General features: G+C 47.4%; 3 protein-coding genes across 4 annotated transcripts in view; 1 reads left to right on the forward strand and 2 right to left on the reverse strand.

The window, feature by feature from the left end:
• Positions 1-2,558, reverse strand: part of LOC118096866 (AP-2 complex subunit beta) — a 64,477-nt gene extending 61,919 nt beyond the window's left edge. Inside the window, exon 1 of one of the 2 annotated variants that reach the window (XM_035139183.3) lies at positions 2,382-2,558. The gene's annotated coding sequence lies outside the window, so the exon portion shown is untranslated. The remainder of the gene's footprint in view (positions 1-2,381) is intronic. The other variant, XM_035139185.3, reaches the window with a different exon arrangement.
• Positions 2,559-3,088: 530 nt separating this feature from the next.
• Positions 3,089-13,624, forward strand: part of PEX12 (peroxisomal biogenesis factor 12) — a 36,720-nt gene continuing 26,184 nt past the window's right edge. Inside the window, exons 1-3 of the mRNA XM_088657727.1 lie at positions 3,089-3,170; positions 3,705-3,876; positions 4,562-5,124. Coding sequence (XP_088513853.1) covers positions 3,751-3,876; positions 4,562-5,124 — 689 coding nt within the window. The 5' untranslated portion in view covers positions 3,089-3,170; positions 3,705-3,750. The remainder of the gene's footprint in view (positions 3,171-3,704; positions 3,877-4,561; positions 5,125-13,624) is intronic.
• Positions 5,118-13,624, reverse strand: part of LOC148683564 (AP-2 complex subunit beta-like) — a 29,164-nt gene continuing 20,657 nt past the window's right edge. The window contains exons 8-13 of the mRNA XM_088657726.1: positions 13,168-13,288; positions 12,162-12,257; positions 11,805-11,920; positions 10,322-10,487; positions 8,307-8,405; positions 5,118-5,843 (exon numbers count right to left, since the gene is read on the reverse strand). Of these exons, the coding sequence (XP_088513852.1) occupies positions 5,580-5,843; positions 8,307-8,405; positions 10,322-10,487; positions 11,805-11,920; positions 12,162-12,257; positions 13,168-13,288 (862 nt within the window). The 3' untranslated portion in view covers positions 5,118-5,579. The remainder of the gene's footprint in view (positions 5,844-8,306; positions 8,406-10,321; positions 10,488-11,804; positions 11,921-12,161; positions 12,258-13,167; positions 13,289-13,624) is intronic.

A 13,624-nucleotide genomic window follows, 5' to 3' on the forward strand; every position in this document is an offset into this window, starting at 1 on the left:
GATTGCAGATGTTTTTCCCATCCCTGGGTAAAATTACCAGGGAGAGATGCCTGAGCGAGTTTTTAAAACCAGGGACAGTTGAAAGACCTCTCATAGAGTCATCTAGCCATCCCATAGCAGTCTATGCAGGAGGGGTGCCTCGCCGGTGCCAGTGCATTTTTCTAGGAACCAAGATCTGATAGACCCAAAAGTGATTTTGGCAGGTGGGGAGCATCTAATGACCTATCACGCCAAACCAAATTCCTGGGAACTGTGAGGAGGGGATACCCTTTACTGGAAATCTACTTTTGTTTATTGAATTTATATAGGCCTAAATATTACCTGGGCTGCTTACAAAGCAACAAACAGTGCTAAAAAGTACAATATATACCATGATTTCAATAATCAAAAAGCAATAGCAGGAAGTAAATACTAATGATAATTACAAGACTTAAAGGAACCTGGATTTAAAGCAGAATTAAAATGAACAGGGTGAGTGAACCTGGCACAGAAAAGACCAGAAATTAAGATCCTGATAACAGCATGAAGAAATCTGATCTATTTCTCTAGGTATGGTACAAGGCCAGGGGTCAAAATCGCAATCTGACACTGATGCAGAATTTTGACAGTGATGCATTCAAATTTAAGGGGGGGGATTCAAGGAGTCTTGGATACAAATCCATGTTGTAACAGGACAAATCTTTAATTGTGTAAGATTCAAAAATGTTGGTATAAAGGATGCAGAATAGATTTCCCAAGGCCTCATCAGATCCTGGTCCTAGTCCTAGCATGTATAAAGGGGCAGACTGCCCTCTGAGAAACTGCAAATTGCTTTGCCCTCTGCATATATTTCCAGTATCCAAAAAGGAGGGATTTCCAGGGCAAAAAGTCTTATTTCTGGCCCAGGTTAAAAATCCAGGCCACCACTCCAAAAATTGAGCTTCTCCAGCCCTTCTGGCTAAACTGGGGGGGGGGAGCTCTCCCCTGAAAAACATTTGAATCTGCTCTAAGCTTTTCCTCTTTAGTTTAGTTTGGGACCTATTCAAATTAAATGATACGAGGATGATCTGGTATGCTCTCTCTCTTTCTCAGACTCTGAACACCCCTTCCAACCTGGAAATCTGAATCCAGTGAGTTACAAAGATTTGGGATGAGAGACCCAACAAGAAAGAGTGGAAGTCTCAATTGAACTTTGCATTGAGGGGGCACTACCCGAGCCCAGTTTCCAAACCCCCAAAAGGCAGCAGAGTGAGGAGAGAAAGAGGCAGGTTTAGGAGGCGATATAAAAAGAGGCAGTGCAAGACAGGAGTGCCTGGCGTGCTATGGTCCATGGGGTCACGAAGAGTCGGACATGACTAAACGACTAAACAACAACAACAACATAAAAAGAGGACAGAATCTGCCTCCATCCCATGCCGGAATCTTGACCAATTTCAACCCTCTCCAATATTCCATTTTATGCTCATTTATACCAAACCGCCAAGACACTCTCCACCCCGAGAAGGTTGTCTCTGACCTGACCCAGCCCTGCCTCCATTCATAAGACCAGGGCCAATTCCCACTTTTCCTCTCTCCACCTGCACCAGTGAAAAGGGGAAGGGTACCTATTTTTCAAGCAATCACCGCTGTAGAAACCCCCCTGGAGTTCCCCCCAAACCCCAGGTCCCCCCATTCCTTCACTCCAAACAAGCCCATCCTTCATTTTCTCCAGCCTCCCACCACAACCAACTCCAAATGCCTTTCTTCATTCACTGGGGTGCTCCATGATCGCTTGCCCCCCACATGCTGCCCCACTGCGGGGACAACTTGCAATATTGCACACACCGTACAGACTGTAAGCAAGCCACTCTGGCCGCCTTTAGAGCTGGGTACAAAAAATCTAAATAAATACTCAGATTAACAAATGATTAAACAAATTACACTGTTGTTATTACTAATATTAATAACACTGCCAAGGCCCTTCACCTTGCTCCATAATAATAATAGTAGTAGTAAAAGCAATAATGGCAGTAATAATATTACTGCCAAGCCCAGCCCCACCCCGCACAACCTTGGGGTAGGGGGAAGATAAAGAATCCTTCTAGTCTGGGGGAGGTGCACGCATCGCCCCCCCCCTCCTGAAAGGCATGCCCCTCCCCCACCCCACCTCAAGCCCCTCCTTGGAGGGAGCCCCAATTCCTGCCCTCCCCCCTCAACAAACAACAGAGGGCTCCCCCAAGCCTAGCATCCCCAAATGGATGCTGCCCCCTTTTTTCGGAAAGGAGAAGGGATGTGCCCCTCCCCTATTTCCTCTCGCCCAGCCCAAAACAGAGGTATCCGTCTCCCCCCCTCCCCGTTACGAGACCCCCCCAATTTCCCCCGAGGGGCGGGGCAACACCGAAGTGCCCCTCCCCCCGACTCACCTGCAAGGGGGAGGCGGGTCCTCGAGTGCCTCTTTCGCTGGCGGCGGGGGGGGGGGCAGCAACGGCCGCGGAGAATCCACAAGCAGCTCGGCTGGGGAGGCGGCCGGAAACCGGGATGTCTCGGAGGACCAACCACCCGTCCCCGCCACGCCTTCTCGCCTAGAGCGTCCCCTGGCCAAAGAACTTGAGGGGCCTAGGTCGGCCCACGCTCACTTCCGGCCGGAAGGACATAGATATAGGTAGGAATGAGTGGCCCATGTACATACCTGACACCACACTTGTGCGTTTCTTTTCTTTTTTAAAGGCCGCTCATTATGCCCCTCAAAGAAGATATAAATGCGGGGTTTTTTGAACCACGAAGATGATGAAAGCTAGGGCGGAGACGCTTTACCTTCTCCCACCGGCAATAGCGGGTTTCCGGCTACTGCAGAAAGTTCCACCCCCTTATCATACTACTTCCTGAAAAATGTTCTATTTTATATATGAATAAAATCTTCTTTTTTGCATATATCTGTGCGTGTGTGTCAATACGCATTTTTTATATTTAGTAAAAAAATCATTATTTTTTTATTATATATTTATATTGGTTGCTATATTATACATTATTTATACAGTATATTAATTAACATGCAACAAAATAAGATGCCTTGTGCCTTAGCCCCTTCCTAACTCTACCTTACCATAGAGATGAGGAAGAAAGGCTAGAACAATTGGCTTGCCCTGAGCTACTTCCGGGCTCACATTTGGCCCAGGAGAGAAGGAGACCCATGGAGTGCAGGAGGATCTGAGGTTGTGCTAAGAGGGAAGCGCGGGGAAGGGAGGGGAAGAAAGGGAAGACCCCAGCCCACCCCTGCTCCTAATAATAATAATAATAATAATATGTACACCCCGCCTATCTGGCTGAGTAGCCCCAGCCAATTTGCCTTTCCTTCTCCCGAGGGGTGGGTGGTGATGGGGGCACATAGGAAGCAGTCTCATGCAGAGTCCGGCCATTGCTCTGCATAGCTCAGTATTGCCTACACTGACTGGCAGCAATAGCCCTCTGGAGTCTCTCCCCATCCTATATGGAGATGCCACCAGAGCTTGAACTAGAGACCTTCCTCCCAAGTGCAGGTGCTGTCATTTCCCAGCCTTAACTTTTCCGAAGCCTCATTCCAATTCCTGAAGGCTAGAAGCTTGCGGTGCTTCATCAAGTCCAAAGCAATAGGCTTTAGGATTGCACACCGAAAGGTGAATGGCCCTAACACCCCCGCCAAATCCAGAAGCTTTGTGCACCCTATTAATGGCAGCCTACGGTAACCATTTTTCTTGTTTTTCCATTAGCGTAAGATTTCACCAGCAATCCTGATTTTCCATCCCAGAAGACACCATGGCAGAGCGTGGGGCTCACCTCACTGCAGCCTCCATCTATGAGGACAGGCCGTCCATCTTTGAGGTCGTTGCCCAAGACAGCTTGATGTCAGCCGTAAGGCCCGCACTGCAACATGTGGCCAAGGTAACAAAAATGCCCCGTGGGCGGCATTCCACACTGCTGAGTGGCATTCAGCAAGAAAGCCCACTGCTTGCAGGACCAGCCAAAGATGGCTGCAAATAAAACGTTTTAAGTGTATTGTAAAGTGCATTATGCAAATGTGACACTAGATGGCGATTGCGAGCTATGGCAAAATCAATACATTTTTCAAAATGTTTTTTTTCAAAAAACATTTTCACATTTTTATATGTTCAACCTATAGCTACTGCTGATTTCAATCAACCATTTAATATTTTTATATACCTGCTTCTCAGTAATTATGCTTTATATTTTTATAAACAGCTTCAATCAAACAATATACTGTATATAAATTTTGTTAAGTGAAATAACTTAGTAAGCAGCTCAGGAGAACCTAGGAAGCTGTGTTTTACCTTGCATACTTGCAGGCTTTTGCAAAGGGGCATCTGTTTGGTCACGGGGAGAACAGGATACTGGACTCAATGGGCCTTTGACCTGGTCCAGAAGGGCTCTTAATACCATTGTTCCATCTAGCTCAGGATTGTCTACAGCAGCCTTCCGCAAACAAGTGCCTGCCATGCTGGCTGGGGCTGAGAATTACCCCTGAGAAAATGCAGCTTTCATCAGGGGTGGAGGGGGGTGGGGAGAGACTTCCTACCCCTTACTTAGGCCTTGCTTTCTCTTGTGGCAGGTGCTGGCTGAATCCAACCCTGGCCGTTACGGCTTCCTGTGGCGCTGGTTTGACGAAATCTACACCCTCCTGGATCTGCACCTCCAGCATCACTTCCTCTCAAGGTGCAGCGCCTCTTTCGCTGAGAATTTCTACAGCTTGAAGAGAGAGGTGCTAAGGCACGGGGGCAGCAAACCCAGAGAGAGACGGTCAGTCACTGCCGGGTTGCCGTGTAGGCCTCACTGGAAATCCCTCTGCCTGCTGGTCCTCGTCCCCTACCTGAGGACCAAACTGGAGGCGCTGGTTTCCCGCCTCCAGGAGGAGGACGATTACTCCATCCACCCGCCATCGTCGTCCTGGAAGCGGTTCTACAGGGCCTTCCTGGCCGCTTACCCCTTTGTGAATTTGGCTTGGGAGGGCTGGTTCCTGGTCCAGCAGCTCTGCTACGTCCTGGGGAAGTCCCGGCACCACTCGCCCATGCTGATGCTGGCTGGCGTCCAGCTGGTCAGGCTCACGGCGGAAGATGTGCAAGCCTTAGAGAAGAAGGCAGCGGCCGGGAGCGGAAGCCCACAGCCAGCAGGAAGGTGAGTTGAAATGGGCAAGCTCTGTCAGGGGCATAAGGACAGCCAAACCATCTGTATGGACCAGGGCAGTCCAGCACGCATGCAGCCTATTTTGGCGGCCCTCAGCAACATCTGACACCCGCAGCCCTTGTGCTGCCTTCCCAAAGCCAGGTATGCAAGTGTTGGTGTTGGGTTTTGGGAAGGAGTTGTGATGGCTCTGGCAAGATCCTAGGTTCCGCCCACCTCTTTCCCAAAGCCTAATGTTTTTCCAGCTTTAGAAAGAAGATGGGAGGGCTCTACGACCCTGCCAGAGCCTCACACCAAAATACTGGAGCAGTCTACAGCAATTGGGCAAAAGATCCCTGCATTGCAGGAGGTTGGAGTAGCTGACCCTTGTTGTCCGTTCCAACTCTACAATGTAAGATAAACGAGACAGAGCACTGGCCTGGCTCTGCACAAAGCAGCTCCCCAATTCCCTACCTTCCGTGGTGGATGGGCAAGTGTTTGCGGTGGATCCCGTGGCTGCCTTCCACGAAGGCAGTGGGTGGCTTGTGGTACACAGAGGCAAGAGAACCGATGTGGCAGATGAGCTCGTCCAGCAGAGTGGGCTCAATCAGGTCGGTCTCTTCCGAGATCAGGGGCTTCTCTGACAAGACCACCTCCTTGGCTGTGACGGGGTCCGTGGAAAGAAGGCGCCAGTAGATGTAGCCGCGATCGCGCAGGTCCGGGTTGTCGGAATCCTAACGCAAGAGCACAGTACACATTTATTCACACAGCACCATCCTCATGACAATTTTTAGCTTATAGGTATCTGTCCTCTTGTACTCCTGACTGATATCACCCCTCTTCTCCCTGATAAACCAGCTCTCTACTTTTGGTTTTTGTTTTGTTTCGCACGTGGGAGCATGCAAAAAAAATGGTGTCTGCCACCTGCCACATGGAGTGGTACTGGTCCACCTACCATCTCAGGACTCCACCACATTCTCCTGCAGGCATAGAACATCTCCACTGGCTCTCAGTTCTGAGCAGCTCCTGGATTTCACTATACAGTCATACCTCTAGATATACGAATGCTGCGGGTTGCGTACAACACGGGTTACGTACTCGCCAAACCCGGAAGTAATGGAACAGGTTACTTCTGGGTTCAGCGATTCACGCATGCACAGACGCGCCGAATGACGTCACGCACATGTGCAGAAGCACCGAATCGCGTGGCGAGCATGAGCAGATTCAGCGCTTCAGGTTGAGTACTGCTCTGGATGCGTACAGGGCTCCGGAACGGATCCCGTTCGCATCCAGAGGTACCACGGTATGGATGTTTTAAGTGTTTTCGTTCTGATCTAAAGTTTAGATTTGATTACTATTCTCGGAAAAGTGAGAGAGCACCTGGAGGGGTCTTTCTTTCTTTCTTTTTACATATTTGTGCTACTAAGATTTGGCTCAGAACATTTGACGCTCGTACATTTTTGACATGGCTGAAACAATAAAATCCTGCCAAGCTGGATGTTTCTTCTCATATACAGGCACATATTCAAATGTGGCTGTGGAAACCCAGGGTCAACCATAGGCAGGGGAAGGACTATGAAAAATGAACAGAATATTTTAGCTGCAGTTCATTCATTTTCAGCTTTGCATTCTTGCTATAAAAAAGCACACCTAGACACTCCATTGCGGTGCCCATAATCTAGGTTTAAGGTGCCATTTTAGTTCCCAGCTTCCATAACTCAGTTTCTAACACTGGGCAGGAGAGGAGGGCGCAAGGAGTGTGCAACACCACCTATTTCCTGGGAGGGCTGCACTTAAAAAAAAAAAAATTCTTGAAAAACTGGGTGTGGGAATCAGACAGGACATTACTATGAGGGCATGACTAATTTAGGTCTATCATTTTAAAGAGGTCTAATCAGAGTAGAAAATAGTTGGTTATAGCCCTACATTCCTATTTAAATCAGCCCTTCATTCAGAACTAGAATAATAGAATCGTAGAGTTAGGAGGGACCACGAGGGTCACCTAGTCCAACCCCCTACAGGACAGCGATCTCTTTGCCCAACGTGGGGATCAAACCCACAACCCTTAAATTAAGAGTCTCATGGTCTACTGGCTGAGCTATCCCGAGTCATAAGGTGGTTAGGCTGGCCTCGACCAGGACCAGGGCCTTCTCAGTACTGGCCCTGACCTGGTGGAACGCTGAACGCTGTGTCTCAGGAGACTAGGGCCCTGCGGGATTTGTCATCTTTTCATAGGGCCTGCAAGACAGAGCTGTTCCACTTGGCCTTTGGACTGACGCAGTCTGACCCCGGGGTTACCCTCCCCTAAGGTTTTATCTTATAATGGTTTTATATTACTTGTAGATTTTAAATTTTAAAATGGAATTTTAACATTGTATTAATCTGCATTTTAATTGTTTCTTTTATACCTGCGTTGATATTTTTGTTGTTAGCCGCCCTGAGCCCGGTCTTGACTGGGAAGGGCGGGGTATAAATAATATTATTATTAATTATTATTATTATTATTATCATCATTATCATTATGAGGAACAGAATCTTACTTTACTCCTGGAATGGCCACAGCTCAGCGGCAGAATGGTAATGATTGGTTGGGCACCCAGTTACTAAAATCAAAGACTTGTGGAGTTCGAAGGTATCCCCAAGGGTCATTCTAGGCCAACCCCTGTTAAAGAGTCCCTGACAGATGCCCCCCAACCTCTGTTTAAAAGCAGAGGGAGAGAAATGAAGTATTTCTCTATTTCCCAATGAATCAGCAGGAACAATAACACATCCAAAGAGTCTTGTTTTGATTTGGTTTTACTTTCCCACCACCACAGATCGGAATCCAAGTCCCGAGACACATCAAGTAGCCGACGCTGATCCAAGGATGCTAATAAAACACTGCGTGGCTCAGCTGAGTGGGCTTCTTAACACCGGGCGTTTGCTGAGCAGTGCAAGCGATCTATAAACTCTTGGCAAGAACGCCCTGAGTCTGGAAGGAATGGGAAGTGATCTCAAATAAAAAACCTGCTGTGCAGACTCAACACACCAGAATCCAAAGGCAGGAGGACCCTGTGCCCACACGACACAGGAAAACACTTGCAACCAGGCCACTGTTTGGCCTCTTTGCACCTGAGCCTTCCCCAATAACCCTGTAGTTTTTTTGTTCTCCCCATGTAGAAAATGGAGTCCCACACATGCCCAGCCGAGAGGCTTACCTGCGTAGCCAGGCTCAACACCTGCTGGACCAGCTCCTGAGTCTCGGACGGCTTCTTCAGAAACAGTTTGACGATGGCGGTCAGCAAGGTGAGCTGCACCTGTAGCAAAGAAGGATAATGCAAGAGGCAGCCCGCTGATTTCCTTGGGCAAGCTTCTGGGGTAAAAAAATGGCTATTGGGATCCAGAAGGAGCCCCTTCCTCTCCCCGCCTCCCAGGGTGCACCCAAGAAGCTTGTACTACTCCCTTTTCCGGCACCCATTCTGCTTGCTTTTGCCCCACTGTGACCCATGTTGCCCTAATCCTCGCTATCCTCCTTCCCAGCCCCATATCTCCCCAGGTCAGAGCTGAAAAACTTCCCTGCCTGCTTCTCCTGCTCCCTACCATTCCTAGGTCTGTTCCTTACAGCCCACAACCTCCTGGGAGAAAAGGGGAGAGACTGGCAGGCTGAACTCTGACCAGGAAAGTGGCTATTAAGAGGCGAGGACACACAGCAAAATTTTGCCGTTTCTTGCAATTCTTTTTATAAATAAAGGATCTGCAACTAATGGGTCAGAGAGCAAAAATAACTTATCACCCCAAAATGAATTAAATGTTCCTTCCTTTTTCTGGTAAGTCCTTTGATATCAACAGTAGCTCACAGCATCACTGCCAAACTTTCCAAAGTGAGAGCAAAAAAGTAAAGAGGAGAAAGTGAGTCCCTGTTTAGTACCTGTTGGACATTTTTTGGACATTTGGAACCAGCCATTTATCCTAATCTTAGCTGCAGAGGGCTTGTAAATAGGTCTAATGGCATGAGTTGAAATTACTTGCAAAAGAAATGTATTTTCTATACAAGCGAAGGCTTTAAAGGCATCTAAAGCCAAGGCATCTAATTGAGATTAATTTCACCTGGAATAATGAATAGCATTCAGTAACTCTCTGATGGGGTCTGCTACGAACCTTTGCATCAGAAAAATTAACTGGTCTGGGAAAATGTAATGTGCTATAAATATCCAGAGTCTATTTGCTAGAACTGTAGCTTTTTTAAAAAGTGTGATCTACATGAAGCAATGTGACTGGCCTATGGGAATCAAGCTGCTAAATATACTTGCTTGGTTTTTAGGAATGAGTATTACTTTAGATTGCCTCCAGGTTTCTGGGATCTATCCTGAGGGAAAACCATTATTAAATATATCCAATATGTGTGGAGTAAGATTTTCTGAAAAGTGCTTTTAATAATCCACACAGAACTCATCTGGTTCTGTAGATCTACCGTTCCTTAATTCCTAAATAGTGTCTTGAATTATTTCCCACCAACTTAATTGATCTAAAAATAATTTTGACCTGGAATAATTCTCTCAAACGCATTAGTTGTTAAATATGGCTCTAGAGAGCCTTCAGGTGGGTGCTTGGTTAGAGTAAATTCCTTTTTTAAAAATGGAAATGTGAGCGAGTCTTCAGGCTGCACCCAGTTACTAAAATGCAAGGGCCCAGCTTGCTCCTTCGAAGCGGCACGCTTTGAAGATGGGACACAGTTCAGTGGCAGGACATCTGTCTTGTATGCAGAAGGTCCCAATTTTGATCCCCCGTGGCAACTCCAGGGAGGGCTGGGAAAGATTCCCTGTCTGAAACCCTGGAGAGCCACTGCCAGTCAGTGTAGACAATACTGAGCTAGATGATAAGGGTCTGACTTGGTCTAAAGCAGCTTAAAGGAGGATCCACAGCTCAGTCATAGAGTGCCTAATCTGCATACAGAAGGTCTTAGGTTCCATTCTCAGCTTCTCCATGTAAGGCTGGGAATGTCTCCCACCTGCAGCCCCGGAAACATCCTAACAGCCTGCTGAATCAAAGGATCACCTAGTCCAGCATCTGTTCTGAAACATACCACTGGGAATCCTTGGCACAAGAGCACTCTCCCCTTCTGCAGTTCCCAGCAACTGGAATTTAGAGGCATTGGTGCCTCTGTTTCGTTCTAAGACAGTTTCATTCCCCCCCCCCCCAAAGGGCGCCATAGGACTGGAGAGGGAAATATTACCTGGGTGCTTTCATCATGGAAGCCCTCCAGAAAGCTCTCCAGGAGCTCGTCCGCATTGTCAATCCTCTCCGCATATTCGCCCACGATCCAAATCATGGCCGCGCGGGCGTCTGGCTCATCCAGAGAGTCAAGGTTCTCGCACAAGGTGGCAATGATGCTCTCGTACCTGGTTCACCAAGGCAAAGTTAAGCGCTTTGCTTTCTCTGCAGTTGCCAACTCCTGTGGCATCCTAATTTTCAGATTCTCTGGCTCAACCTTTTCAAGCTCCTAGTCCTCAAATTTAAGAACTCTTGCCTCTTCTCTGCCACCCTCTGCCAGCAGCCCCCATTCCTCCATTCTCCTACTTCGAGAGGCATCTTCAACCAGCATAGCTTGAAAACATGGGAGTGAACCCCAGCACAAGTGAACATATTTAGGATGCAAGGTTACCACCCACTAAGAGACGGGCCTTTGCAGAGATCCCAGCCACTCACCCCGTCCTCAGAAGGTAAAAACATTTTTTTTGTCTTGATCAAACTCTGAAAACAAGGACTGAACCTCACTACTGCTGTCAAACCACTAAGAGTTGTTTTCAGCATCCAGAAGTTGTTTTTATGGTCTTTAAAAACTTTTAAATCACCTAGAAAGTCACATAATTGAAAAGGAGGGTAAAAACTGAGTAAACAAAAACAGAACACTTAACCATGGCTCAATTTAAACCAGGTGTCTGAAACCAGCTTTAAAGCCAACGGTAATAAGCAATTGGGTTTGTTTCAAAAACAGAAGAGGGGAATTTCTGCCAGGAGAGGTGGAGAAGCCTAGAAGCCCCACACTCCTAAGCACAGCTAGGACATCAACGACCAATAAGAATGAACTCAGGCCAACAATACCATTCAATAATGAGAATAAAATCCCTTTTAACAAACCAATTGTGAACATAGAAAACAAAATTACATGCAACCATACAATTTCTGTAATAAACTTAATGTTTAAATAATATTTGCAAACTGAAAATTTCTCAGTTCTATAGTATCTAATTGAATAATTCTGGTTCCAGTTCCATTAAAGAGTCGTTTGACGCAAAATATCAATACGGCGGTATCGATATATTCTGACTTCGGATTATTGTGGTCTAAAAGATTTCTACACTAAATGCCGTATTGATATTTTGCGTCAAAAGCCTTTTTAATGGAACTGGAACCTGAATTATTCAATTAGATACTATAGAACTGAGAAATTTTCAGTTTGCAAATATTATTTAAACATGAAGTTTATTACAGAAATTGTATGGTTGCATGTAATTTTGTTTTCTATGTTCACAATTGGTTTGTTAATAGGAATTATTCTCATTATTGAGTGGTATTGTTGGCCTGAGTTCTTGGTTTGATTCTTATTGGTGGGTATAACAAGAACTCCAATTTATCTAATAAGGACATCAATGACAGCATCAGCTGCCCCAGGGCTTTTTGTTGCAGGGGTGTAGACTATGGGGAGCCATGCTTACTTATTGGGGTACTTGCGGAAAATGTCCCGGATCACCACGATGGCTTCCTGGACGACGTAGTTGACCTTGGTCTGGATGAGGTCTAGGAGGGTGCTGACACAGCGCTCAGCCGATTGCTGCAAAGAGGGACGGGACAGAGAAAGGAGGTCAGAGGCCAGGCCCCAGCGCAAATGCCGGCCAGGATCCAACCCACAACTCTTCAGCTCACCCACCGCCTGGTATTACAGAAATCAGAACAGGATTCTCCGCAGGGGAGAGGTCATAGTTCAGTGGCAGAGCACCTGCTTTGCATGCAGAAGGTCCCCATAGACCAAAGCAGAAACGGCGGGGGGGGGGGGGGTTGGTCAGTTCACTTGCCTCCACCTTGATAGCACAGCGTCCAATGGCCCGCACTGCTTTGCGGACGAAATCGACATCCACCTCTGTGGCGTACTCCTTGAGCTCCGCCAGAACCTGTTGGAATCAGGCAATGATGATGTAGTAATTATAATGATCACTTAATTATAAGTCAGATTTATAGTTGCACCCTCTCCCCTGCTTTGACCCAATCAATGGAACTTCCATCTTCCTTCTATTTTTTTTTTTAAAAAAGTCACTGGCTGGGAACTTTGACAGGGGCGGACTTTGGCCTTTCCAATTTCAGCAGCACCCTGTGTGAGCCCAAAACTCGGCTCCCCGCCACCTCTCGCCTTCTGTTCTGCTCAATTCACTACATCACAGTTGTGACGCTCTGTGGCATCCCCTAGGCTTGGCGCCCAGTGCGGTGGAACCAGTCACGCTGCCCTAAATCCGCCTCTGGCTTTTATGAGGACTCTGTTCAGGCTACTTCCTTGGGGTGGGCAGCTCCGTCATTCCAAGCCCGCCCTGTCAGAGGATGCAGCCCTGCCGCCATCCACTGACTCAGAGGCGGAGTCCCCTGCAGTGCCTCTGCCTCCCTGGCCTTGCAGAAGACAAAGGCTGCAGAAGACAGGCCAGCTCCATCAGGACTCCTCTCCCTTGTTCATCACCTGGGGGCACCCAGACTGTCTCAGACTCCAAAAGACAGAAGGCTCACTCCATCAGCCTTGCCGAAAGCCCAGCTCCATCAGGCATCTCTTATGTTGAACTGTGTCACCCGCTCATTATAAGAACAGCCTTTTAAGAATTGGTGCCCGACGTTGATTTTTCTTCTTCTTCCCTCCCTGTCCCTTTTCCTTGTGTGTCGTGTTGTTGTTTTAGGTTGCAAGCCTATAGTTCCTAGCGAGGTTAGTGGAGAAGCAATCTTGTAATGATATTGATTGCAGATTGCAGCTTCCCATGTTTGTTATTCTGTAGAACACACACACACACGTGTCAGGTGTCCTCTGGCCCCCCCAGAGCTGACCTGAGCAATGTTGGCCTGCGATGCCAGGCGAATCATGATGTCTAGCTTCTCCAGCTTGACGTAGATGGGGTCGTTGTACTTCACAAAGAACACCTTGATCTCCTGCTTCAAGATTTCAGGTCTGGGGAAGAGAATGCATGCACAATTTATTATTGTTGTTATTAGCTTATCACCAGCCCTTCACCTCAAGGTCCCAAGGTGGGTTAGGTAAAGGACCCCTGGACGGTTAAGTCCAGTCAAAGGCAACTATGGGGTGTGGTTTTCATCTCACTTTTCAGGCCAAGGGAGCTGGTGTTTGTCCACAGACAGCTTTCCAGGTCATGTGGCCAGCATGACTAAACTGCTTATGGCATAAAGGGACACCTGCTGAGTGCCAGAGCGCACAGAAATGCCGTTTACCTTCCCGCCACAGTGGTACCTATTTATCTACTTGTACTGGTGCGCTTTCAAACTGCTA

Source organism: Zootoca vivipara, chromosome 14, assembly GCF_965207765.1.
Source record: "Zootoca vivipara chromosome 14, rZooViv2.hap1.1, whole genome shotgun sequence".
Classification (NCBI taxonomy): domain Eukaryota; kingdom Metazoa; phylum Chordata; class Lepidosauria; order Squamata; family Lacertidae; genus Zootoca; species Zootoca vivipara.